The sequence below is a fragment of the Eleutherodactylus coqui genome, chromosome 4, assembly GCF_035609145.1.
Source record: "Eleutherodactylus coqui strain aEleCoq1 chromosome 4, aEleCoq1.hap1, whole genome shotgun sequence".
NCBI lineage: Eukaryota > Metazoa > Chordata > Amphibia > Anura > Eleutherodactylidae > Eleutherodactylus > Eleutherodactylus coqui.
Window position 1 is genome coordinate 162,844,947 of NC_089840.1, and position 27,492 is coordinate 162,872,438.

The following is a 27,492-nucleotide window of genomic DNA, read 5'->3' on the forward strand; positions in this document are numbered from 1 at the left end:
CCGCACTTACGGCTTTCACTGAAGTCAATGGAAGCCGTCCGACCAACGGCACGTCCACAGCTGACACTGCGGATCTCGCGGAAAAGCAAGAGATTTTTTTTTTTTAAACTGTACTGCGCATGTCTATACCACTAACAGGGAGTTATTTACTGCTACAGCTACTGGAATCTCATCTAAGTTACTTCGTATCTCTCTAGTGGCCTTCCTGATGCAGATATTTATGTGTGTGCGCTAGAGAGCAGAACATGCTGTTTTCTCTCTGTGCAGTGTATAGAAGGATTGCCACCAGTTCAGAGAAAACTGTAAATTATTGATACAGCCAGCAGCAGGGAAAAACTGGTAAATATAGGATACAAGTCATATAGTGGCCAGAAATGAGGAATAACACATCACAACTTATTCTTAAAGGGGTTGTCTCGCGAAAGCAAGTGGGGTTAAGTACTTCTGTATGGCCATATTAATGCACTTTGTAATATACATCGTGCATTAATTATGAGCCATACAGAAGTTATTCACTTACCTGCTCCGTTGCTGGCGTCCCCGTCTCCATGGCTCCGTCTAATTTCGGTATCTTCTTGCTTTTTTAGACGCGCTTGCGCAGATGGGTCTTCTTCCTTCGGCTCGGCACCATCGGCGGTTTGGCTCCGCCCCCTTGTATGCGTCATTGCGTAGCTCCGCCCCCGTCACATGTGCCGATTCCAGCCTGCTGAGAAGACCCATCTGCGCAAGCGCGTCTAAAAAAGCAAGAAGACACCGAAATTAGACGGAGCCATGGAGACGGGGACGCTAGCAACGGAGCAGGTAAGTGAATAACTTCTGTATGGCTCATAATTAATGCACGATGTATATTACAAAGTGCATTAATATGGCCATACAGAAGTACTTAACCCCACTTGCTTTCGCGAGACAACCCCTTTAAGTGTCACCAAAAAATGTAGCCATGGAAAAAAAAAAAAAAAAATGTCAAACTCGCTCAGAGTTGGTAAAAGCACTAAAAAAAACCCAAAAAACGTACTGTATTTTTCGCTCTATAAGATGCACTTTTTTTCTCTCCAAAGTGGCGGGAAAAAGTCAGTGCGTCCTATAGAGCGAATGTACAGCCAGCATACAAAGCCAACACAGTAGGAGAGTAGAGCAGCCTGCGCAACAGCTGATTGGTGGGGGTGTGTGAGCAGCAGGGAGCTGTACGGGCGGCCAGCGGCTTCTGCTATGAAGCCCACAGACAGTGTGATAATGATCGCTCCATAGCAGAGCCTGGTGCTCATAAAACAGCTGATTGGTGGGGGTGGGGGAGCAGGAGGGAGCTCAGTAGTTGGTCAGGCGGCCAGCGGCTCCTGTTATGAAGCCCACAGACAGTGTGATAACGATCACTCCATAGCAGAACCCAGCGCCCATAAAACAGCTGATTAGTAAGAGGAACTGCTGCCCCCCCCCCCCCACCTCTCACTTATCAATCAGCTGTAGTTAAAGACAGCTCTCACATTTGCCAGCTACATAGCAGAGGGAAGGGGAGAAAGAGCTGCCTGTATGTTGTATACATTTCTGACTAGTTATGCACTGATGTATACTCCATACATAACCCATAATGAGACATGCCATGCAGGGCTCCTGGAAAGCTGGATGCCAACGAATGGAATCCTCATTACATAGTCACCCAGCTCTTCCAGGATCCTGAATGACAACTGCAGAGTTATGCAAGCATGTATAGCACATACATACCTAGTCAAACATGGTATTCAGGGCTCCTGAAAAGCTGGGTGACAAGTAGTAAGATAACCATTACATTTACACTCAGCTCTCCCGGATCCTAAATGGCATATACTTCATTTCTACTGCTCTTTATTCCTAATGTAATACCTCCCTCACTGCCTGGTCTGGGGGAGTTCAAAATATTTTTTTCCCCATTTTACTTCTCTAAAACCTAGGTGGGTCTAATCATCAGCTGCGTCTTATAAAGCGAAAAATACGGTACCTTATTTGATTCCCTGCTGCTCCTGGTCTGTCTGTCTTCACCTCCAGCTACAGTGGTAATGACGGCCAGGGACAGATAACCACTAAAGTGATGTGGTGATTTGCTGCAGCAGTCACATGTCCCTGGTGTGGACTAGGTCATCACTTTCTCGCTGCAGCAGGAAGTGACAACCAGTAAGGGACCAGGCAAGGTGCACTGGAAGTGGTGGGATATCAGGAGGTATGTCTTTATGTCTTCTTGAGCTGGTTTGGGTTCTTCTCTGTGGATAACCCCTTAAAGCAATAAGTGCTAGATACTGATCTGAGGAAAGATCCCAAGAAGCACTTGCTAAAAAAACACTGGGTGTGGTAGGTTCTCCATCTGCACACCTACAGGCACATTACATTGGATCTGAGATTTATCTGGTATATACCTTTGTCTTTACGTCCAGCAGGCTAGATATATAGTGGTTGTACCGGTTATCCCGTGTGTGGGTTGCCCACTGTTGCTATTTTCTGTTTGGATCGGTCTTTTTCAGTATTTTGTACTAATAAAGATATTTTTATTCCTTTTCCCTTTGGTGTTGTGGACATGTTTGTCCGGTACGTTTATGCTCCGGTCAGTCATTTGTTGGGCAAGTACCATATGTGTTTGGATTCTCTTTTTTGGTGTTATGGATCTGAGGAAAGAATGAACTTAAAAGACTTGTGTAACTATGTAACTGCATCCTATCAAACACATTCTTCTGTTTTAATCTGCAATAGTGGAAATTTGCAGCCAATTAGCTTTCTGGATAATGAGCGGGTGTATGCTGGAGAGATTCATGGCCTTCATAACTAGAGAGATTTTCCACATTCTATTGATTTAAGCCAAAAATGAACCTTAAATGTGCTTATAGTAATAGTCTGGATCTTGTGAGGGCAATCTACATGGATCTCAGCAGGTTATTCCAATGATGGTAATATAATTGTACACTAAGCCCATGGATGGCAGTCACACAACTCTTCTGAATAGATGCTGCACGCTGCTGGCTCCTTTACTGCACATAAATATGTTAGTAATGTCGGCAAACACTAGATTTGGTCTAGAAATCAATACCAAGAAGCGATCCTTAAACAGCTCCAACTGTGTTTCCCACATAATAAATTCCAGTTACATGACGGATAATTACAGGCAGCGTCCATTCATGTGAAAGGATGCAATCACCAGAGTACAATTATAAAACATATGTAGCGGCTTCATTGAGATCAATTAGATGCAAATCTTGAGAAAAGAAAACAAAAAGGATTCCTGCGAGACGGCAATTACTTCCCAGCATTGCGATCTCCTGGGCCGGCTTCAAGCGCAGAGATCACTGTCAGCTTGACTTTGAAACAATTTGTGCTGTCACATTAGTGTTCTTGATCCTTGCTCTGTGTGGGGAAGCTTGGCCAGCAGAGATCACAGCGCCGGGAAGAGGTCCTGCTGTAATCGTCCCTACACACCTTCCTCTAATCTTCTGCTCCTACAGCATCTCATCTATATTTCAGTACCTGCACCTCACAACACAGTGCTATGTTTCAGCAAGCAGACACTTGTACCTTGCACTTGTCCAGAAGCTTCTTGGGTTCAGGGACATCCGCACTATGTAACAGAGGGTTCCTTTTCTGACCAAACCGTCTAGAAGGCAAATATATAGTTGTATTTTCTCATATGTAGAAAAAAAAATTGTACAAAGGACAAAATAGGCAGAAAAAAAAGAAAAAGATTTACAGACACTGAAGACAAACAATGCAAAATAAATTTCCCTTAAAATACTTTGCATTATGTCTACCTTTAGTCACCTTTTAAATATAAATTAGAACACATAGCACCATCTACAGGTCAGTAGTAGGAACTGCATGGTGAATCCCTGCATTCCAAAGAGAGTACCTTTGGCTTCTGTTGCAGCCTTGTTGCTGCATTGAGTCTACATCAGTGCTGTTACTTTGGGCTGTCTGCTTCTGGATATGATTCAGTCAATTCCGTGAAATATTCCGACTTTTCACAATGCTAAGAAAGATTTGGCTTTAAAGCTGGTTGTCTTGTGCCGCTCTTATAAGGATACCACAAGATGAAGAGCGCAGTAGATGATTGGCACATCTATACATGCAACCTGATCACAGCAGCACATCTGTTCAACATTATACACCAGACATTGTGCAACTCAATGATATTCTAGGGGGGTAGACAGCAGTTGGGCTATAAAATCAAAAACATTCGTAGGGAAAAGCTAGCTCTAAGGTTACACTGCACAAATGTACACATACAGATCCAGACTTCGCAGTTCAAAACACGGACACAAAAGGGCATAGCATAAGCCTGCAAGTCTTTATATGCAATTTTGCTTCTTATGTAACTTTCTAGATTACGACACCTTTACACAGGGTGATCATCACCCAAATTATGGCTAGAAATAGCAAATAGGGGGCGATAGTGCTCTGTCAGCGGATTCTTGTACAAAAGGACGACCAAGCGACTTTTGGCCCGCATAAACAATCTTTGAGCGACTGCCCATTTATGAATGGAAGCGAATGGCTGGAATGATCCCCGACGCACTCTGTCCCCATTTAGAAAATAACTGCGCCTGACATTCATCCCTCCAGTCATTACTGTGACTTAGGTACCATTTTAGCAGACCAATGAGTGGTTAGATTCACTGTAAGTCTTCTCTAGTAGGAAAGTCTGACCCTCACTATGGTATTACAGGGAGTCTACACACTTTTTCTAACTGATACAGTTGAACATTTTTCCCTACTCTATTCCCGAGTTTCTATTGATCGAGGCATAGCATTCATGTAGCAATATCCTCTCGCGTTCACAGCCCGAGGCAGCACATTACAGGGACCGCCAGATTGAAAGATACAACAGCAATGTGTTGAGCTATTCTCACGTGATAAGGGTCATATAGTGGGCTGCTTTATCTCCAGTGCCGTACCTGTACATGTGGCTCTACTCTTAGGCCTCTCTCACACAGGTCCTTTTTACTGCGATTAATACAGCGTTTTCAACGGCACAGTAATCGCGGTATAATACTCCCATTGAAATCAATGGGGCCTCGGAGACATGCATTCGATCGTGGCGCTGGACGGCACTTTCCAGTGCCGCAATTTTCGAGCACTGTCTGCTCTATCTTTGGCCGTTTAGCACACATCATCGTGTTGGAAATGATGGGGAGCTCTAAAACATGCTGTTGGCCGTAGGTGCCATAAGCGAAAGTAAAAATCGCAGCACTTTGCCGCGTCCATGTGTGAGAGGACCCTTAGACAGACTCTCACCATCTTCCTGCACCTGTTTCTAAGGGCAGCATAACATAGTGACAAGCACACTGATTACATTGATATCTCTGCTTTGGATGTGTGCATGAGGCTTGGAGAAACTTGCATTTTATCAGTAGCAGCACATGCATAGGGGACTACTTGAAGTAGTCTTGGATATTAATAAGCTGTAGGCTAGCTCCACCCAACCCGCCTTTTAGCCAATGATTGACAGCTTTCTACTTATTACTGTGCATAGAGATAGCTGCTGATCATTAGCTTAGAGGGTGTGGTGGGTGTGTGGCTAGCTGCAATTCATGAATATGCAGGACTAGTTCTGTGTCTGGCTGCTACTAAATGTAAGTTTCTCCTAAACTCCTGCACAGATCCCCACAACAGACACATCACAGTAATCAGTGTGACAGGTGCTACCTGATGGAGCTATCAAAAACGTGGTGACAGAGTCTCTTTAATGATGTGTTCTCAAATGCACAATATTACACTTTGTATCAGTATCAGATGCAATTATGTGACAAACATGCAATACTTTTTAGTGCACTGAAAACCTAAGCATAAGTAACACACACCCCACTTTTTTCAGAGATGAAAAAGCAGTTAAAGGTGATTTTAACCTTCTTGAAACAAACAATTGTGTATATTTCTGTTCATTGACATGACATGACATGGTGATCTGGATCCACTAAATGTGTGTATGACAAGTTTAGATGCACTCAGCAATCTACAAGGCTCCAATTTCCATCACTGATTACAAGACAAAGAAGGCAGCCATTAAATACTTTACACATGTGAACTAGAGCAAAGGGTCTATGGTACCTACCTTGTCACACTACTAGTCCCCGTCCATGTGGGGATGCCAGCCCGGGCAGTATGGCAACGTTGTCGAGAGATTTTTAGAACTCGCAGGGCCTCCTGGGCTACTCGACTAGCTTCTACTTCAACAAGCACATAATCTGGACTAGATGCATCCATAATGACGTCATGTTTCATCACGCTGTGAACACCTGGGGGCACACACGTCAGTTAGTACAATCCGAGTTCTGACATAAGATCTGTTGAAAGGGGTTTTATCATTAAAACACAAACCAGTCCACCCACGGGGGCCCAGCGTACAGTTAAAAAACAAAACCCCCGGGACCCAGCTGACAGTCTGCCAGAAGTCAGGTGATTGCTGCGGCCAATCAGAGGCTGCAGCGTTACCATCCTAATTATTAGCATCAGAGCTCACATCCTGGCCGCCATGATGGTTAGTTAGTTACAGTGACACTGCGGCTTCTAAATGCCTGGCGAAAGGCAGGAGACTACTGCAGTCAGTCTACCCAGAAGCGGCGTTGAGGAGAGGTGAGTATGAACTATTTTTTTATTTTATGCCGGGCCCATAGGGTGGACAAGGTTTTGTTTTAATGATAAAACTCCTTTAACTCTTTATTTTGAAACTCTACATAGGGAAAGCTGGATAGTCTATCACTTTATCATAGGACCCCACAAATCTGAAGAATGAAGGGCCGTGCTGATTTATCCCCTTCTCATTGTATAGCGGCGCTCCCAGCCATTCACTGAGGCCATCCTGCAGTTCGCTGTGCACTGGGTAACCACTGTGCAAGGAAGGAGTGAAGAGAAAGAAATTATCTAGAGGGGGAGTGATAAAGTGTGCTAGTATATCCTAGTAATACGCCATCACATTATCCGACGGGAATAACACCTTGCTTACTAGAACTTTATATAGTATATAATACACATTTCAGGGTAAGACGTACCAGACTTTTTCAGGAGTTTCTCCAAGACATACTCATCATTCTTCCTGTTCTCCTCATGCTCCTCTAGCACCTCCTTATTAAAGGGCTTTTGCTTGACTAAATGAGAGACCCTCTCTCCGTCATACTTGGCATCTTTCTTTTTTCTTTTCTTTTTGTCCTGGTGTTTTGTTTTGGCTTTGTGTTTGTGATGAAGTTGAGAAGGAGCAGCAGAGACTGAATGTTCACTTTCTTTATTCCCTTCCAGGTGGAGATCAGGACTCCTACCTACACTAGACTTGTCTTGCACTTTAGCCTCTGTGCCTGTAGATAGAGCAGCACTTCCAGATGGCGAGGATGCGCAGAGCTCAGGATGATCACTTTTAAACATATTTGAAGAACATTCTTTTGACGTACCATTGACTTGTGTTTTAGCATACTTTGAGAGCTTAACATCTGATCCAATTCCTACAAGAGAGAAGGGACATGTCCCAAACAATGATGGCATCTCCAGAACTTAATGCATTCCACACAAGTGATTAGAGGCAGCACTTGTGATAGGTCTAGAGTCCTGTACAAAATATGTGTGCATCCCACACTAACACAAGTTACATGCTGTAGTGGCGGAATATGTATGAAGGGAGATCGCGTGTCGATCCGGCTCCATACAATGCGGGTGAAGGCTGTTTCTTACAGCAGACACCTGCCCAAAACAGCGCCGATCATTGGAGCTGTTAACGCTTTAAATGCCACGATTAATGTACAGGGATCCCACACTGCCCTTCACAGGTAGCTATGCAGTTGCCATGGCAGCAGGGTCGTTCTGAAGGCCCCAGGCCTGCCATTGCAGATTGCCTATCAAGCCATGCCTGCGGCGTGGCTTCATAGATTGCCTGTCAGATGACGGTATAATGTAAAGCTATGGCATTACATCATAATGCAGCAGTGATCAAATCATCGCAAGTACTTGTCCCCTCTGGGGACTAAAAAAGATGTAAAGATTAGTTTTAAAAAGTTTTATTAATTTTTAAAAAAAAAGTCCCATTTATAATAAAAGAATCTAAATAAAAAAGACAAAACACATATTTGGTATCGCTGCGTCCGTAAAAGTTTGATCTATCAAGGTAACGCATTATTTACCCCACACGATAAACATTGTTAGAAAAAAAAATAACATCTGAATCACGCTTCTTTCCGTCACCTTGAAGAAAAGATATAATAAACTCATGTGTAGGCCAAAATGGTATCAATTGAAACTACAGGACGTTCTGCAGAAAATGAGCCCTCGCCCAACTATGTCGACAAAAAAGTTACGGCTGACAGAAAATAGCGACAGAAAATAATGAAAAAAAAATTAAATATATTTTTGGAAAAAAATAAAAGTAGTACAGCAAAAAAAAAAAAAAAATGACCCATAGAATAAAGTTATCAGGCCATTTTTGTTGCAGTGTGCACAGCGCAAAAACAGGACACACCCAAAGATGGCAGAATTAATTTATTTTTTTCCCATTTCATTCCACCTAGAATTTTTCAGAAGTTTTCTAATACATTATATAGCACTAATGAAAAATACAACTCATCGGGGCGTGGCCTGGACGAGCACAAGATGGCAACGTAATACCTAACCTCCGCTAGGCACACCATCAAAAAGCGACTGCACAGCGACTTAAAAAGCTCCCTCTCCCGATATACCACACCGGTAATCGCTCTGGAAGCCGGCACTCACCCGGAGATGTCTCGCAGAAGAGCTCCACTCTCCCTCAGCCTAAGCGGCTAGACGACTTTTTCTCCGCTCCGGCCACCCGGCGCGCCGCTGCAGCAAGCCCTCCGACATCCTCTGTGTCCAGCGCAAGAAACAGAAGAGAGAACTTTTCTTCCCCAAAGGCACGGAGAGGATCCTCACCAGAGCCTCTTCTACAAGGAGTGGTGAGTGAATCTCATATTGCCCCTACGCAACACAAAAATGCAGGGAAAAGACACAGCACGGCCCCACACGCTGCTCACAAAATGGCGCCGGCCACCCTGCAGCAAACAAATATAGATCACTCTCCCTCAGCAAGTCCACAAAAACAAAGACCCAGGATAGAGGACACTATAAATGCAGAATTTCAAGCGCCCACTCTTAAAGAATATATTGCTGCTTTACCCTCTTCCTCACAACCAGCCTCAGAAACATTTATTAAAGACATGGTGATGGCTTTAAATGACTCACTACAATCTAATTTCAACTCTTTAAAAACCTCCCTAAAAAGCTCATTAGAGGATATAGGCGCAAGAGTTTCACAAACGGAAAATAAAATGGGAGAATTTTCACAATTCCACAACGCACTAATAGATGCGCACTACGAGCTAGTAGAGGAAGTATCCCAACTGTAAACAAAAATCGCAGATATAGAAGACAGAAACAGAAGAAATAATATTAAAATTCGCAGAGTTCCGGAGTCTATATTAACATCTGAAATTCCTGAATATCTAAACCGCCTAGTGGCCACTCTGCTTCCTAACGCATCCACACTAGATTTAGCGGTCGACAGAGCTCACAGACTTCCTAAGCCCAGCTATCTCGCCGATTCTGTACCAAGAGACATTATCGCAAGAATACATTTCTTCCAAACAAAAAAATAGATTATACCTACCCGATAATCGGGTTTCCAGTAGTCTCCACGACAGCACCAATTGAGATTTCCTCCTCCTGATAGGACAGGAACACACTGAGAGGTTAAAAGCTCCCCCCCTTCCCTCAGTGGATTCTAACGAATTGCCGGGGTAGGAGCTCAACTTAAATTTTTTCCCCTAACCGGGGTTTTTTTTTTTTTTGCTTTTTTTATTATTATTATAAAATTATGTTATATTTTTTTTTATATATTATATTCTATAGTTTCTTTTCTATCAATTTAGGGGGGGAAGGTACGGGTGCTGTCAGGGAGACTACTGGAGACCCGATTATCGGGTAGGTATAATCTATTTTTTCCCCACTCGCCTCCACGACAGCACCAATTGAGATGTACCAACTAAAGTTTCCCTAGGGTGGGATTGCTGCCGAAGGCCATGTCCTCGTCCTGCTGCACTTTTACCCTATAGTGTTTAACGAACGTGTGGGGTTTCTTCCAGACTGCGGCTTTGCATATCTGCTCGACCAAAGCTGAGCTATGTTCGGCCCATGAGGATGCTACTGCCCTTGTAGAATGGGCTTTAAAAGCTAAAGGGATTTCCTTCCCGAGGGCCTTATAGGACTCTATGATGGCTAGGCAGATCCACCTGGCTATGGAGCTTTTCGCTGCTTTGCTCCCTTTATTTGGGCCACTGAACTGGACGAACAAGTTGTCATCCCGCCTCCAGTGGCTTGTCGCCTCTATGTAGCCTAGGACTGCTCTCCTAGCGTCCAGGCAGTTTAGGGTTTTTTCTTCCTCGTTTTTAGGTTTACTAAAAAATGAGGGGATTATTATGTCTTGGGACCTATGAAAATGTGATACTACTTTTGGCATAAACGCAGGGTCCGTTTTAAATACTAATTTGGTGTCCGAGATTTTCAGGAACGGGTGGCGAATGGACAAGGCCTGCAGCTCGCTAACCCGTCTTGCGGAGGTGATGGCTACTAAGAAAATGGTCTTGATAGTAAGCATTTTTATGGGTAGTGCTCCGATCGGCTCGAATGGTACCGTTGTCATGGCCCTTAGAGCCCAATTAAGGTTCCAGTCTGGAAAAAGATTTATGGGCCTAGGCCGTAATCTAGTTGCTGCTGCTAGGAACCTGTTGACCCATCTGTTGTCTGCGAACTTTGTGTCACATATGGCGCTAAGGGCTGCGACCTGGACCTTCAGGGTGCTTGGAGAGAGGCCCATCTCTAGGCCCTCCTGCAAGAACTCTAAGATTAGAGGGATGTCCGGGATAGAATCCCCGCGATCCCTTCCCTGTCTCCATGAGGAAAACCTTCTCCAAACTTTCTGGTAGATAAGGTGGGTCGTCTTTTTTCTGCTGGACATTAACGTTTCTACTACTCTCTCTGAGAATCCCTTCTCTTTTAGTGAGGATTCCTCAAGAGCCATGCTGTTAAGTGGAGCTTGTCTAGGCTCGGATGGTTCAGTGGCCCCTGCGATAGAAGATCTGTCCAGGTAGGGAAGGTGACTGGGTCCTGGACGCTCAATGTTGCTAGAAGACCGAACCAGCTTCTCTTGGGCCAGAAGGGGGGTCACCAGGATTAGTGTGCATACCTGGGTTCTGAAATGTTGTAAGACTCTGGGGATCAACGGTATAGGAGGAAAGGCGTACGCCAGCCCCTCTCCCCAGTCTTAGCCTAGGGCGTCTACTGCTGTCGGACGCTCTCCTGGCCGGAGGGAGAAGAAGTTGCTTACTTTGGCATTTTCCCTGGTTGCGAACAGGTCCAATTGTGGGGTCCCCCACTGGTTGGTCAGGATTCTGAATGCTTCCAGGGTGAGAGACCATTCTCCTGGGTCTATTTGCCTCCTGCTGAGAAAGTCCGCTTTTTGGTTTAGCGTCCCCTTCAAGTGGGTTGCCATGATCGAGAGGATCCGGCCCTCTGCCCAGTGGAAAAAGTTTCTGTGCAATGTTTTGCAGGGCGCGAGATCTTGTGCCCCCTTGGTGTCGTATATGGGCGACCGCGGTGATATTGTCTGACAGTATCTTTATATGCTGGTCCCGTAGCGAGTTCCCTAACTGCTGTAGGACCTGCCATACGGCCTGTAGTTTCCTGTAATTTGAGGACTGTTCTTTTGTCCTTTGAGGCCATGGTCCCTGAAAGAACTGGTTCCCCACATGCGCTTGGGATATACATTCTTGTCCCTAGAGAGGACTGCCTTTTGTCCCACGTGGATAGGACTGAGGCTTGCAGGGCTCTGGTGTGAGCCTGGGCCCATGCCACTCCTGGAATGTATGACGTCAAGCTTCCTAGGAGAGACATGGCTTCCCGAATTGTGCATAATCGTCTCCGTAGAAAGGCTTTGACTAGCCGTCGGATTTTTTGTATTTTCTCCTCGGGTAGGCAGGAGCATTGCGATTCTGAGTTGAGCATTATACCCAGAAACGTTTTCTGCTCGTCGGGATCTAGGCTGGATTTTTCCCAGTTTATGATCCATCCTAAGGATTGGAGAAGTTCTAGCACTATCCTCAGGTGTTTCGTTAGGAGTTCTCTGGACTCTGCTATTATTAAAATATCGTCCAGGTAGGGTACTATTAGGACCGACTTCTTCCTCAGGTAGGCGGCTACCTCTGCCATAATTTTGGTGAAGATTCTGGGTGCTGAGGAGATCCCGAAGGGCAGGCATCTGAATTGATGGTGCTCTATTCCTTTGCCCATATTCACTGCGAACCTTAGGTATTTCCGGGACCCCTCGTGGATCGGTACGGGAAATAAGCATCCTTTAAATCGATGGATGCCATGTAGGCTCCTTTGGGAATCAACTTTATCGGTGAGGAGATGGACTCCATCTTGAATTCTCTGTATCTGATGCAGGTGTTCAGACATTTCAGGTTCACTATCATCCGCTGTTTCCCGCAGGGTTTCCTTACTAGGAAGAGCCTGAAATAATGGCCCTGGGTTTTCTCGTTTTGCGGTACGGGGGATATTGCGTTTAGTTGTTGCAGGTCCCGAACGCTTTGCCTTAGTAGGTGTAACTGTTTGGAGCCTCCCGTGATAACGAATTTTCTTCTAGGGAGGGACACCAGCTCTATCCGGTATCCCTGCTGTAAGATCTTTGGGATCCATGGGCCTTCGCAAATCGCGGCCCATTGATCCACAAAGCTCCCCAGCCTTGCCCCTACGGGGATGGCGTCAGGGTCTCTGATTTGGCTCCCCCTGGTGGGGGTTAAAGAGGATGTTCCTTCCTCTGCCCCCCTTGGGGTAACTCCAGCGGCCTGTCTTGCACTTGCCTCGGTAGGCCTCTGGCTGTTGCACTGGGGCCCGGAAGAAGGTCTTCCCTCTCTGTGGCTTTTCTTCCGGGAATCCCTTCTTTTTGTCGGCCGCCTTCTCTAGAATCTTGTCAAGGTCCGGTCCGAACAAAAACTGGCCGTAGAACGGGAGGGCGCATAGCTTATTTTTTGAGGCTAGGTCGCCTGACCACGATTTCAGCCATAACACTCTTCTGGCTGAGTTAGACCGGGCTGTAGCTTTCGCCGAGAGTTTGACAGTTTCGGCCGCGGCGTGCGCTAGGAAATTTGTTGCCATACGCAGGATCGGAAGGGAATTTAGGATCTGTTCCCTCGGCGTCTTATTGGTTAGGTGTAGCTGTTCTAGCCATACCCCCAGAGTCCGCGCCACACAAGTGGCTGCGATCCCTGGCCTAAGTATGTTTGCCACTGCCTCCCATGATTTCTTTAGAAGGCCCTCAGCTTTGCGATCCATGGGATCTTTTAACTGTGCGGCGTCCTCAAAGGGCAGGGTCGTTTTCCTGGCTACTTTGGCCACTGGGACGTCTACCTTAGGTACCTCCTCCCAGCTTGCGCAAACTTCCTCCTCGAATGGGTACCTTCTTTTTACCCCTCTAGTGGAGAAGGAGCCTGCATCTGGTTTCCTCCACTCTTTCTGGATTATTTTGGTGATATTCTTGTGGACAGGGAAGGTATGCTTGCGCCACTCCCCTAGTCCCCCGAATATCTCATCTTGTAAGGTACGTGGTTCTCTGGGCTCTTCCATTTTTAGTGTAGCCCTGACTGACAATCAATTCCGTTAAGTTGTCTTGATGGAATAAGTATCTTTAGTAGTCCTCCTCATCTGAGAACTCCTCGGCCGCCTGTTCCTCTTACTCCGGACCCGATAGAACTCTCGGAGTCGGAAGGCTCGTCAGGAACATACGCCCTTTTCTGGCATTTCGCTGGCGGCGCCAGCTGTGACGTTAGGGCTGATCTAACCTCTTCTTTCACCAGCTTACTAACGTCCTCCATGAATCCCCCGGATTCCTCTTTGACTAGCCTAGATACGCATGTCTTGCATAGAGGCCTCTGGTACGTAGCTGGCAGTCTTATCCCGCATTCCACACATTTTCTGAGTTTTGTTCTGGGGGGGGGGGGGGGGGGGGGGGTGATGTCTTTTTTATCCCCCTGACAAATAAAGCATTTTTGCGGGTAAATATGCAATTTTTCCATACACAATACACTGGATTTTTGCATTTGTATTTTTTGCCGCACTGGCTACTTACGGCCGCTGAGGCTGAGGTTTCAGCTGTCTCTGGGGCTGGAGCACTCATTGCTATACCGGTGCTGCAGACACCTTGTGACCTGTAGTGCTGGTCTGTTCTGGCTTCTCTCAGGTTCCTATCTTTTTAAATTTTCGCGCTCCTGCGCTAAGCCCCGCCCCCTCCGCTCCTGATGCAGACGCGATGACGTCATCGCGCTGGACACGTGACGCGGCGCCCTGCCCCCCGCCGAAGGGCTTCCTGGAGCGCCGTGCTGTAACTCTGCAGGGAGGACGAGGGGGACTGAGGCTCCTGCTTTGTACCCCCCATGGGCCGCCGCGGTCCTGGCAGGACAGGAAGACACTGAGGAAAGTGGGGAAGGGGGGGAGCTTTTAACCTCTCAGTGTGTTCCTGTCCTATCAGGAGGGGGAAATCTCAATTGGTGCTGTCGTGGAGACGACTGGGGAAAGAAGCTTTTATGTCTGCTGCACGGAAAGCCAACCAGCTACCAGCGCCATACGAAGACATCCGCTTATTCTCAGACTTATCCAAAGCTACCATGCAAGAAAGTAAAAAATTATCCCATATCACCACAGCTCTGCGACAGCAAAAAATACCATATAGATGAGGATACCCTACAAAAATCCTGATTAGGTAGGACGACATCATCCATGCAATCCTCAAACCGGAGGAAGCCTTTCAACTATGCAAATCATGGGGTATAAACCTACCCCATCCCCAGCGCCTTCAGCCCACAGGGAAAAAAGATCTCACAGAATACAGAGATCCGACTTACAAATGAATGACATTTCATGAGAGGAAGCCCAGTTCACCTAAATAGGTGGTCCTGCCAGGCTGGTATGCCCAGGTGAACTTTTCTCCCCCCGCCAGTATTGTACAGGCTCCCTAGCCTGAGACAACCCTCTCAGCTCTAATTTCTCTTCTTTCCCAGTTAGTTTCAAGTACATTCACTTGTTTGTACGCATAATTTTGCTTCCCGTCAATATTTCAATATTTTGACAATAATTTCAATAAGTACGGAGAGCAAGTCTGTCATATGCTATAGAATCATACTTATACTATTAAGTTTAAAAGTTTAACTGTTGGTCTATCTGTGCTCCCACATCCCAACAAGGTATCCTAAAAGCTAACAAAACATGTCAATCAAAATACTTTCCATAAACGCCAATGGATTGAATTCACCTTTCAAGAGATCCTCCCTATTGAAGGAAGCAATATGCTCCAATGCAGATATACTATGTGTTCAGGAGACCCACCTCGTAGCCTCCACAGGTCCTACTATTACGCATAACAAATTCCCAAAAATCATTTCGGCCTGTTCCTCGAGAAAACGTGCAGGGACATTAATCGCATTCAGAGGTACAATACAAACCGAAATATCAACACAAATTTTGGACCCTGCGGGGAGATACCTTATCTTGACAGGCACGCTCAATTCTAAAGCATTCACTTTGGTAAACTTATACGGACCCAACCAATCTTCCATACGTTTTCTAAACATATTAGCAAGCAAAATAAGGAGATACGAGGTCGGTACCCTAATCATCTGTGGTGATTTTAATGCAGTGCCAGATAAAATATTAGACTCATCAAGAGGCCTCCTCAGATCTACCCCCTCACTGTACCATGGCTACAAAAAGAAGCACTATATGATACGTTCAGGTGCCTAAATGCCTCTTCTAAAGAATTCTCCTTCTACTCTCCGAGGTATAAATCCTTCTCAAGGATAGATCTTATCCTAGTGAACAAAAAGGCTCTTCCCTCTCTCACAGATGCCCAAGTAGGTTTAATAACATGGTCAGACCATGCACCCATTACAATATCTATCACACACAAGAAAAAAATCAAAAATTGGAAAAATAACATTTCTCATGAAATTTCCAAAACATTACAAAACTATCCATGCGGAGATTGGCGAATACTTTAAAAATAATGTTACTCCAGAGGTTTCTCCAATAACTATATGGAATGCTCACAAGGCATACATAAGAGGCGTCTTAATCAAAATCAGCTCGCAACACAAAAAAGAAAAAACTAAACACGCTCACAACACAAATTTCTAACATAGAAAAAAATATGCGGGAATCACCTTCTGAAAACCTACATAAAACTCTCTTTGAACTGAGACAAAAACTCAGAAATATATTATTAGACAACTTTGATAAAGAACTGAAATCCTCCCATTAAACCTTCTATAGTTCAAACAACAAACCTTCACGCATTAATTAAAAAGAGACCTCAAAAAGCCTCCATTCCGTACATCACAGACCCACATAACCCAAAAACAAAGATTATGCATCCTTCTCAAATAACAGAAGTTTTTCGCCAATATTACAACAAGCTTTACAATCTAAAAGACGATAAAAGCACGCCTCAAACCATAGACAATTTCTTGAAAGGATTAACCCCTTAGTGACGAAGCCTGTTTGCGCCTTAGTGACGGAGCCAAATTTTGGAAATCTGACATGCGTCGTTCAACGTGGCATAACTCCGTAAAGGCTTTACATATCCCAGTGATTCTGACATTGTTTTTTCGCCACATGTTGTACTTCATTTAGATTGTAAAAAGAGACCGATATAATTTGTGTATATTTATTAAAAGTACCAATATTGGAAAAATTTTGAAAAAATTGTCATTTTTTCACATTTTCAACCGTAATATCTCAAATATGTCCAAATATACTGTACAAATTTTTGATAAGATATGTATTTCCATCTGTTTACTTTATTCTGAATGCACACTTGAAAAACTTTTGTGTTTTTTTTAACCATTTAGAGGACGTACAAATTTAACATTACTTTTCAGCATTTTGAGGAGCACTTTGTTTTCCTGCACCAAGCCAAGTTTGCAGAGGCTCATAAGTGTCAGAATAATAGATACACCCACAAATGACCCCATTTTAAAAACTACACCCCTTAGTGTATTCACTGAGGGGTGTCATGAGTATTTTGACCCCACCAGTTCTTTTCAGGAATTAGTTCAATTTAGGGGACAAAAAATAAAATTTCATATTTTTGCAAATATGTCATTTTAAAGACATATTTTTTTTCCTATAGAGCCCATGAAAATGAGGATTTACACACCAAAATGGATACCCCCGTTTCTCCCGTGTTCAGAAACATACCCATTGTGGCCCTAATCTTATGTCTGGATGCATAACGGGAGCCAAAATGAAAGGAGTAGTCGGTGTCTTTCAGAACATAAATTTTGCTTGAAGGCGTTTTAGGCCCCATAGCACTTTTGTAGAGCTCTTGAGTGGCCAAAACCAAAGAGAACCCCCACAAGTGACCCCATTTTGAAAACTAGACCCCTTAACGAATTTATCTAGGGGTGTACTGACCATTTTGACCCCACAGTTTTTGAATGAATTCAAGCCAAGCAAAAGGAAAAAATTCTGATTTTCATTTTTTTGTCAATTCTGTCATTTTAAAAACAGCTTTTTTTGTACAGCACACACATGAATGAAGCCTTTCATCCAGAAATGGATACCCCTGTTTCTCCCGTGTTCAGAGACATACCCATTGTGGCCCTAATCTTATGTCTGGATGCACAATGGGGCCCAAAACGAAAGGAGTAGTCGGTGGCTTTAAGAACATAGATTTTCCTTGAAGGAGTTTTAGGCCCATAGCACTTTTGTAGAGCTCTTGAGCGGCCAAAATCAAAGAGAACCCCCACAAGTGACCCCATTTTGAAAACTAGACCCCTTAATGAATTTATCTAGGGGTGTACTGCCCATTTTGAGCCCACAGTTTTTGAATGAATTGAAGCAAAGCAAAAGGAAAAAATTGTGATTTTCGTTTTTTTGGCAATTCTGTCGTTTTAAAAACTGCTTTTTTGGTACAGCACACATATGAATGAAGACTTGCACCCCAAAGTGGATACCCCTGTTTGTCCCGTGTTCAGAGACATACCCATTGTGGCCCTAATCTTTTGTCTGGATGCACAACGGGGCCCAAAATGAAAGGAGTAGTCGGTGGCTTTCAGAACAGAAATTTAGCATGAAGGTGATTTAGACCCCATTGCACACTTGTAGAGCCCTTGAGCGGCCAAAACGACAGAGAACCCCCACAAATGATCCCATTTTGAAAACTAGACCCCCTAACGAATTTATCTAGGGGTGTACTGTGTATTTTTACCCTACAATTTTTGAATAAATCTAAGCAAAGCAGTAGGAAAAAAATTACAATTTTCATTTTTTGGCAGTTGTATCAATTTAAAAACTGTTTTTTTTGTACAGCACACATAGGGATGAAGACTTTCACCCCAAAATGGATACCCCTGTTTGTCCCGTGTTCAGAACCATACCCCTTGTGGCCCTAATCTACTTAAAGGACACATGGCTAGGCCTATAATGGAAGGAGCACCCGTTGGATTTTAGGGTACAACGGAATAAATTCCAGGCCCCATTGCCCACTTATAGAGTCATTGAGCGTCCAAAACTATAAAGACCCCCACAAATATCCCCATTTTAAAAACTAGACCCCTTAACGAATTCATCTAGGGGTGTACTGCGTATTTTGACCACACAGTATTTGAATAAATTTCAGCAAAGCAGAAGAAAAAAATTACAATTTTAATTTTTTTGGCAATTTTGTCAATTTAAAAACTTTTTTTTTTGTACAGTTTACATAGGAATGAAGACTTTCACCCCAAAATGGATGCCTCCGTTTGTCCCGTGTTCAAAAACATACCCATTGTGGCCCTAATCTACTTACAGGAAACATGGCAAGGCCTGTAATGGAGGGAACACCCGTTGGATTGCATGGCACAACTGAATAAATTCCAGGCCCCATTGCTCATTTGTACGGAATAAAAATTGACTCCCTAAAATCCCCTCCCCCCCCCCTCCACACCCTTTTCGGCGTTCCCCAAATCTTAGATAAAAGTAATAATGTGAACTGTGTAGTATTTCCAAAGACGGGTAATTATGGAGGCTGGTTGGGATGGGCACATGGGGCAATAAAACCGGGTATCCCCCCTCCTCTCATGCTTTTTGGGAGTCATTTTTTGACCTCAGTGGCGGGGATGGGGTGTAAAAAGTGGCGCTCTGTGAGTCTCCGTAAGCTTGCTGAGGTGCGGCGGTCTCACACAGAAGGCGCTCAACAAGCTGCTCCTGGAACTGCAGGAAGGCGAGCGTTCCCGGGGCTTCTTGTAAATTGCGTATTACAGGTAGCGGTCTGAATAACGCCGGGCTCACGCAGCCGTAGGTGGATCCCGGCTGTGAGCCCGGCTGTGACCCTGCGTACGGCCGCATAATGTACTGCGCATAACTGCGTACTTCCCCGGCGGTCATGCGCAGTACACTTTTTTTTTTGTTGTTTGTATTTCCCGCACCGTCGCTTAGCGATGACACGGGTACCCGCAGCCCGTATACAAGGTAGTTGCGTATGGGCTGCGGGTATATCCATGACCATGGAGCACAATGGGCTCTATGTTGCGGATATCCGCGGTAAAATAGAACCTGCTGCGTTCTCTTTTCTGCGAGTGGATTACGCAATTCCAACCCGCTAATGTGAGCGGAATTGTGTAATCCAATGCGATTGATCTGCGTATTACCGCTAATCAAACGCATGCGGAATCCGTAATTCCTATCCGGTCATGTGAGACCGGCCAAAGGTAGATCGCTACCATTTTTTCACGTGACCGGGGACCGCTCAACAAGGCCACCCGTCACTGCTCCAGGCTCTCGGTGACCGTTGGTCGCCGAGAGCAAGGAGATATTAAGTTTCCTGTGCTCCCCGACTCCTGCGCATGTGTCCGGTGTTTTGCCAGCGGTCGCATGCGCAGAATACGGGAAAGTTCACGGAAGAAGATTGCGTCGGGGTGCAAATATGGAGGCCTCCGGTAAAAAGTTTTATCTCCTCTCACCGATCGCATCAGTGAGGGGAGATGAAGCTTCACCTTTTTTTAACTTTTACGTGATCGCCATTATTCTTTGGATAACGGCGAACACGTGATCAGGAACCGCTCACCGCGGCCCTCCGTGAAATCTCCAGGCTCTCGGCTAAGTTTTGTAGCCAGGAGCAGGGAGATTTTAAAAAACCACGGCTTTTGCGCATGCGCCTGCCACATTGGTGACGGGCGCGTGCGCAGAAGCTGGGTTGAGGTCCGCGGATAAATCCGCAGGCCTTAGGTATGTCATTTCATCCTCCCTCACGGATATGATCCGTGGGGGGAGATGAAACGCAAGCTTTTTTTAACTTTTTAAAACTTTTTTTTTACTTTTTGCACTTTTTTTTTTTTACCTTTTACCCCTTTATTTTTTTTTTTTTTTACTTTTTGCACTTTTTTTTTTACTTTACATGATCACTGTCATCCATTGGATGACAGTGATCATGTCCCTGGTGACATCCCTCTGCTCTTGGCTACACATGGCAGCCAGGAGCAGAGCAATTTTGAATTTCCCGGGGCTCGAGCCCCTCTGTGCACGCGCCCGATGTCAATCATCGGGCGCGCATGCGCAGGCGGGGATTTCGGGTCCCGGGACATCGGGACATCGCAGAGGACCGGGGGTGAGTATCTTCACCTCCCCTCATGGATCCGATCCATGAGGGGAGGTGAAACTTTACTTTTGTTTTACTTTTTAAACTTTTTCGCGATCACCGCTATCGCAATGGATAGCGGTGATCGCGGGCCCGGGGACCGCTCACAGTGGTCCCCGGTAACACCTCCTGGTTCCCGGCTACCTCCTGGTTCCCGGCTACCTTCAGGAGCCGGGAGCCAGGAGATTTTAAATTTGCCGGGGACACCCGGGCTTCTGCGCGTGCGCGTGACGTCATCGTCAGGCGCGCATGCGCAGAAGGCCGCCGGCGGGTCCGGGAGGACCAGATCTCCGGGGGACACCGCCGACAAGCCGTGTGAGTATTTTCAGCTGCCGTGATGGATCCGATCCATCATAGCAGCTGAATTACTACTTTTTTACACTGTTTTATTTACTTTTTTGCGATCGGCGCTATTCATTTTATAGCGCCGATCGCAATGCCGGGGGGGACTGCCCGCATCCTGGGATGACAGCTCCATGCTGTCGGCTACCGGCGGGCACCGACAGCATGGAGCTGTCAAGTCCTCAGGCCAGTGGGCATCAATCCAAAGAGGATGCATAAAACTACGTCCTCTAGGATTAAGGCCCACTTTCTGAGGACGTAGTTTCCCGATGGGGCCGTCGTTAAGGGGTTAAAACTTCCAACTCTTACAAAAAGCCATCTAGAATATCTAAACTCTCCAATCACACCAATGGAAATTAACGACACTATTAATTCCTTGAAAGCCCAAAAAGCCCCGGGTCCTGACGGATTCTCCAATGACTATTATAAAACTTTTCATTCACATCTATCCCCCCATATGTCCCTAGCCTTTATTCAAGGAATCAAACAACAATACTTTTCCCCAGAGATGTTAGAGGCTACAATAGTGACAATCCCAAAACCCGGAAAAGCTCCTACCTCACCCATCTCCCTACTAAATTGTGATATAAAAATATTCAAAAACCATCGCCCGCAGACCCCTAAAAATATTACCCGACATTGTACACTCTGACCAAGTGGGTTTTACAAGTGGAAGACAAGCCTCAGACGCAACAAGACGATTAAATCTACTCTACAAAACAGCCCAGACACACTCCCCGACAATCTTGGTAGCTCTAGACGCCGAAAAGGCTTTTGACAGCCTTCATTGGAAATTTGCCTTTTCTACCCTAAACAAATTTGGATTCTCTAGAGATATTCTAAATGCCATATCCGCTCTATACACATTCACATCAGCAAAAATACTAGTAGATGGCACATTATCCAACTACTTTTCAATTACCAATGGCACGCGCCAAGGCTGCCCTCTGTCACCGCTACTGTTTACACTAGTTATGGAACCCCTAGCTGAATACATTAGAAACAATTTAGACATACAAGGTATACATGCTGGACACCGACAACATAAAATAAGCTTGTTCGCAGATGATATCCTACTAACAAACCCACTCAACTCTCTCAGGAAAGTCTACCAAACTTTGACTAAATTTGCAGAAGCATCCTTTTACAAACTAAATATTACAAAATCACAAATATTAGGCATCCACATAACGGAAAATTTAAAACAAGATATTATAGAGGAATTCTCTTTCCAGTGGCAAATAAAAAGCATCCCATACCTAGGAATAAACCTCTGTTTCCCTATTTCCAATTTAATCTCAGTTAACTACCTTCCTCTTGTTACTGATATACAGAAAGAACTGGAAACATACAAGACACGCCCCTTGTCGTGCATGGGAAGAGTTGTAGCATACAAGATGATAATATTGCCCAAAATCCCCCACTACTTCCGAACTCTTCCGGTCCAAGTCCCGAAACAAACTATTGCAGATTTCCAAAAACAACTTTCCAAATTTGTTTGGTAAAATAAAAAACCTAGAGTAGCACTCTCAATTTTAGCATTAAACAGATACCAAGGTGGAATAGGCCTCCCAAACCTGGAATCATACCATAAAGCTACTATACTAAGCCAATTAACTTCTTGGACACAACATAACTCAAATAAAGCCTGGCCCGCATTGGAAACAGAACTAAACAATCAGAGACCATTACACCTCCTCCTTCAGACTCAGGCATTGGCCATAGTTGCCCCTAATATAGGGAAAAATTTACACCTGCCCAAATTATCTCCGCCCATGATAGCTTCTTTAGAAGCCTGGAAAGACTTACTAGAAAAAAACTGATAAAAACCTCTTTCCATACCTTCCAAAAACATACCCCTTAAAACCCTGGAATACTTCATTCCCAACCTTAAACTAACCTCGTGGACAAACAAAGGAATTATCTATATTTCAGATTTAACTTTAAAAAAAAAAGTATCCTATCTTTCCAAGACCTCTTCTAAATACCATATAAAGACATCTGAAGTTTTCAGATATACACAGTTATCCTCCCTCCAACAAACAAAAAATACAGGATATTAAAATTCCAAAGATTGCTAGTACAATACTAAATAACGCTCAAACCAAATTTACCACCCAAACCTTTTACGACACGCTTACAGGTAGACTAAAACCAGAAAAAAAGTGTCATTTATTAAACTGGGAAAAAGACATAGGCCAGGAAATACCAATAGATCAATGGGTGAGAGCCTTTAAATGGGTCGGGCAGTCCTCTCATGGAGCCAGCCTGATAGAAACCCACACAAAAGTACTCACTAGATGGTACTATACTCCAACCTTGTTAAAAAGAAGAAATCTATTAACAAATGATCTTTGTTGGAGAAAATGTGGAGGTCAGGGATCCTTGATTCACATCTTTTGGTCCTGTCCATGCCTGCAAACATTCTGGAAAGAAACCTATAAATTAATCCATGATATATCTGGGACACTTCTCCCATTTAATCCAAAAGTAGCCTTACTATTAGTGGACCCCGGCACTCTCATACCCCATCTAAAGAGACTTATAGGTCACATTCTATTGGGAGCTAAATACCTAATCACTAAAAAGTGGAAGTCTGATACCCTTCCTAATCGCCAAGATCTTGTCCAACTGATCTCTGAACACAGCATATATGAAAAAATAATAGCCCTGCGAAACAACACAATCCAAAAATATAAAGAGATGTGGAACCCCTGGTTAAGATTATTCCCGAACTAAGGGAACTTCTTGTAGACCAATATATTTTTTAGTTATAGGCCCAGTTCTAAAGGCCTTACGTTCCGTTCTATCTAAATAAGCATTTGCTTACTCTAAACTGCCCCCTTTCCCTCCCCCTACCCATCCTTCCCATACCCCCCCTCCCCCACCCCCTGTCCCTACTCCTCCATATCAGAAATTTCCCCTCTTCCCACTCTCTACCCTTGGGCACTTCTTGATTGAAAAGAATCTGAAAATATAATATATGTGGTTAAGTGCTCTTCTAGCTTCTTTATACAGAAAAAATTTGTTCAACATGTGAGTTACATGTTATTCAAGCTGTAAAACAGAAACTCGTATTGTTTAAGCTTTAATTTTCCTGCATGTTATAATCACATTGTAATGTACCCAAACGTTGACTAATAAAGAAAGAAAAAAAAAAAAAAAAAGAAAAATACAACTCATCCAAAAACAACAAGCCCTCAGACACTGACGTTCATGGTTAACCCTTTCCAGTCCAATGTCGGGCCTGCCCCGACATCATAATTTCCCTCCACAGCTCCAATGTCGGGGCAGGCCCGACACTGCAGTGCAGGAGTGCATCTGCACCCGATCGTCAGACACATCGGGTACAGATGCACTCCTGCACTGGTCCTCATCGAGGACCCCCGAGGAGAAGGCAGAAAGGGTTTTTAACCCTTTCTGCCTTCTCCTTTACACATTACATAGTGCTCAATTAGCACTATGTAATGCATAGATTCCGGCTGGCGATCATGTGACCGCCGGTGTTACCTGACCCCCGGCAGTCACATGAACGCCAAGCCGGGAGCCTGCACTGTGGGGGGGCCTGCTTACCTGTCCGGTGTCTTTCACATTCTCCTTCTGTCTCCCGGCCCGGCGATCATGTGACCGCCAGGTGCCACCTGACCCCAGCGGTCACATGATCGCCGAGCCGGGAGGCAGAAGGAGAATGCGGAAGACGCCGGACAGGTAAGCAGATCCCTTCCTGCACCCTCCTGAACTCTGTCAGTTCAGGAGGGTGCAGAGAAAATGTATTTTTTCTCACCCCTTCTCCCCAGCTCCAATTTATTTGGAGCTGGGGAGAATGGGTGAGAAAAAATAAATAGATTGGAAAGGGTTAAATAAAGGAGCCATGATTTTTTTTAAACGGGGGAGGAAAAAAAGTAAATGGAAAAAAGGGCCTCGTCCTTAAAGGGGTTGTCCCGCGCCGAAATCAAAAAAATTTTTTTGCAATAGACCCCTGCATTATGCACTGTTAAAAAGAATGCATTTGGGGGGCGTGGCTTGACCAGCGGCGGGAAAAGAGCGCATCTCAGGAGCTCCCGACAAGCGCAACCTTAACAGCGCTATCCCGGGGCTCCACGGACCCCCACTGACCACAAAGTACCACCGCTAGCATCGCTACACCGTGAGGAGCAGTTTGAGACCCTCCTCGGGTCGCTAGGCGCAGGAGAAGCAGTGCGGCCTACCCGGGGAGGCGCATCCCCGGACTAAAGTTACGGGCCCCCAAGACACCTGTGGGAACCACCGCGGCAACAAGAACGCCAACGCTACAGCCCGACCGGAGGCTGCAGGACCCCGGACCCGGTGAGTCAGACAAGCACACACCTCACTGATAAGGTGAAGGGGGAGCTGAAAAACAAGGGGACTCCGCAGAGCGACAGAGAGGGACCAAAAGGGCACATACAAAGAGACTGTGTGCACGGAGTGGGACAATTCCCTCTCCCCTGGACATTATAGGCACACAACTGCCCCGTCCCCAGAATCACCCCACTTACCAGCAGGGGAGGCAGTCAGGAGAGGAGGTGAAGTCCCGGGGACACTGTGTGCGGCAGAGAGGGGAACCCGTGGAGCCACCCCTCCCCCCTAGCAGAGAGACACCATCCGTACTCAGGGGAGAGAGCTGAGGGCTCACGGTGAAAGCAAAACAGTAGAGACATTAATAAATCCCTGCTGCCACCTTGTGGTCACCTAACAGAACAGCACCCCACAAAAGCACAAACCCTCCTCACTGAAAGTGAATTAACACCTTAGAAGAGTATAAAAACACGACTTTCCGTCAGAAAAACTAGATTCTGCGTCCTCCCAGCGCCTTGCTTCCTAACAGAAGGAAAACAAAAACCCTCCTCGCCTCGACAGCCAGCTAGCCTAGGGCCAAATCCGCATTAGCATCCTTCCACTTCTGAGCAAAACGGGAGACTCTGGAGGAAAAGACCCCTCCATACTAAAGATGGCACAACACAATTGAGTGATGTAGTCCCTCCCGACATACGCGGCTCCAAAACAGCTCAAAGCAAGGACACCAAGCGCCAAATGAACACTTAAAACTACTCTAACTAACCTGACTACGTCTCCCGTGGCTCTACCTAAATACCATCCCTTCTGGTGAAACTGTCGGAACATAAAGAGAGACTTATTCAACACATATCTTCAGACTCTATCTACACACAATGGTTAAACGCCGCACCAAAGCAATTGCCCCAAGAAGACTCTCGGAGTTCTTCCCCCCAGGTCCACGGAGCAGTAGAAACAAACCGGCTACTCCCCACCCGAAGAACCCCGAAACAGCAGAAACATCCATTACTCAAAGCCCCGCTGCCACATCACAAAACTCCTCCCCGGGCTCCCTATCACCTTCCCCGGGTAGCCCCCACTCTCCCCCCAAAAGCGGAGGCAAGAGGAATGCTCAAGAATCCCCTCCAACGTCGCCTTCACCCAAGGGCCCCGCAGCAAAGAAGACCCAAAACAACAAATCGCAAGAATCTCCACAGCAAACAGCCACCATCAACAACCTCCAAGCTTACCCAGACTCCGAGAGCCCTTTAACCATAAACGCCCTGAAGAACATGTTAATATCACTACAAAAAGACATCTCCAACGACATACAAAACCTATCTGGACAACTCCAATCTAATATAGACCACTTAGCAACTCGAACAGATCATATCGAACAAAAACTTGGAGAATTCACCAAAGCCCACAACGAGTTGGTGGACGCTCACGGTAACCTAGAAGATGAAGTAGCCCAGTTGCGAGAAAAGGTCGTTGATCTAGAAGACCGTTCCAGAAGGTACAACCTTAAATTCAGGGGAATCCCGGAGGCCGTGTCTCCTTCAGAGAAATCACAGTATTTTCTCAGAATGCTACAAACACTCCTCCTGGACCTCCCCGAAATAGAATATGCGATCGATAGAGCCCATAGGATTCCGAAAGCGCGCTCCGTCCCTGAGTCAGCGCCGAGAGACGTCCTGGCAAGGATTCACTTTTACAAAATAAAAGAAGAAATCCTATCAGTGGGAAGACGTAGGGGTACATTGCCGGCCCCATACGAGAATATCCAAATATTTCCAGATCTTTCAGCGGCCACCCTGCAGTCACGTAGACTATTTGCAGCAATTACATCAGCCCTTCGAGAGGCCCACATTAAATACAGATGGGGATTCCCAACCAAACTCCTGATCTCCAGAAATGGAACTCTGTATGTTGCGACAACAGTAGAGGAAGGCATCTCCCTCCTACAACAATGGGAAATCCCTACACTCCAGAAATCCCCGAGGAAGGCGGGGAGCCCATCTTCTAGAGTCGAAAAAGACTGGTCAATTGGGGACAAGCAAGGCAAACATGCGTAATTGGCGCTTGGAAAAAGCCTAGATCCATTTTCATCTTTCTCCATAGCGGAGCCCGAAGTTGAAGGCTTGAAAATTCCATCCCCCCCTAAAGTTCATTCATCCAGTGCATACTGG

General features: G+C 45.4%; 1 protein-coding gene across 2 annotated transcripts in view; it reads right to left on the reverse strand.

Moving 5' to 3' along the window:
• Positions 1–27,492, reverse strand: part of ERCC6 (ERCC excision repair 6, chromatin remodeling factor) — an 89,826-nt gene that overhangs the window by 3,050 nt on the left and 59,284 nt on the right. For both annotated transcript variants that reach the window (XM_066600344.1, XM_066600345.1), the window contains exons 18-20: positions 7,002–7,445; positions 6,065–6,248; positions 3,532–3,610 (exon numbers count right to left, since the gene is read on the reverse strand). In XM_066600344.1, the coding sequence (XP_066456441.1) occupies positions 3,532–3,610; positions 6,065–6,248; positions 7,002–7,445 (707 nt within the window). The remainder of the gene's footprint in view (positions 1–3,531; positions 3,611–6,064; positions 6,249–7,001; positions 7,446–27,492) is intronic.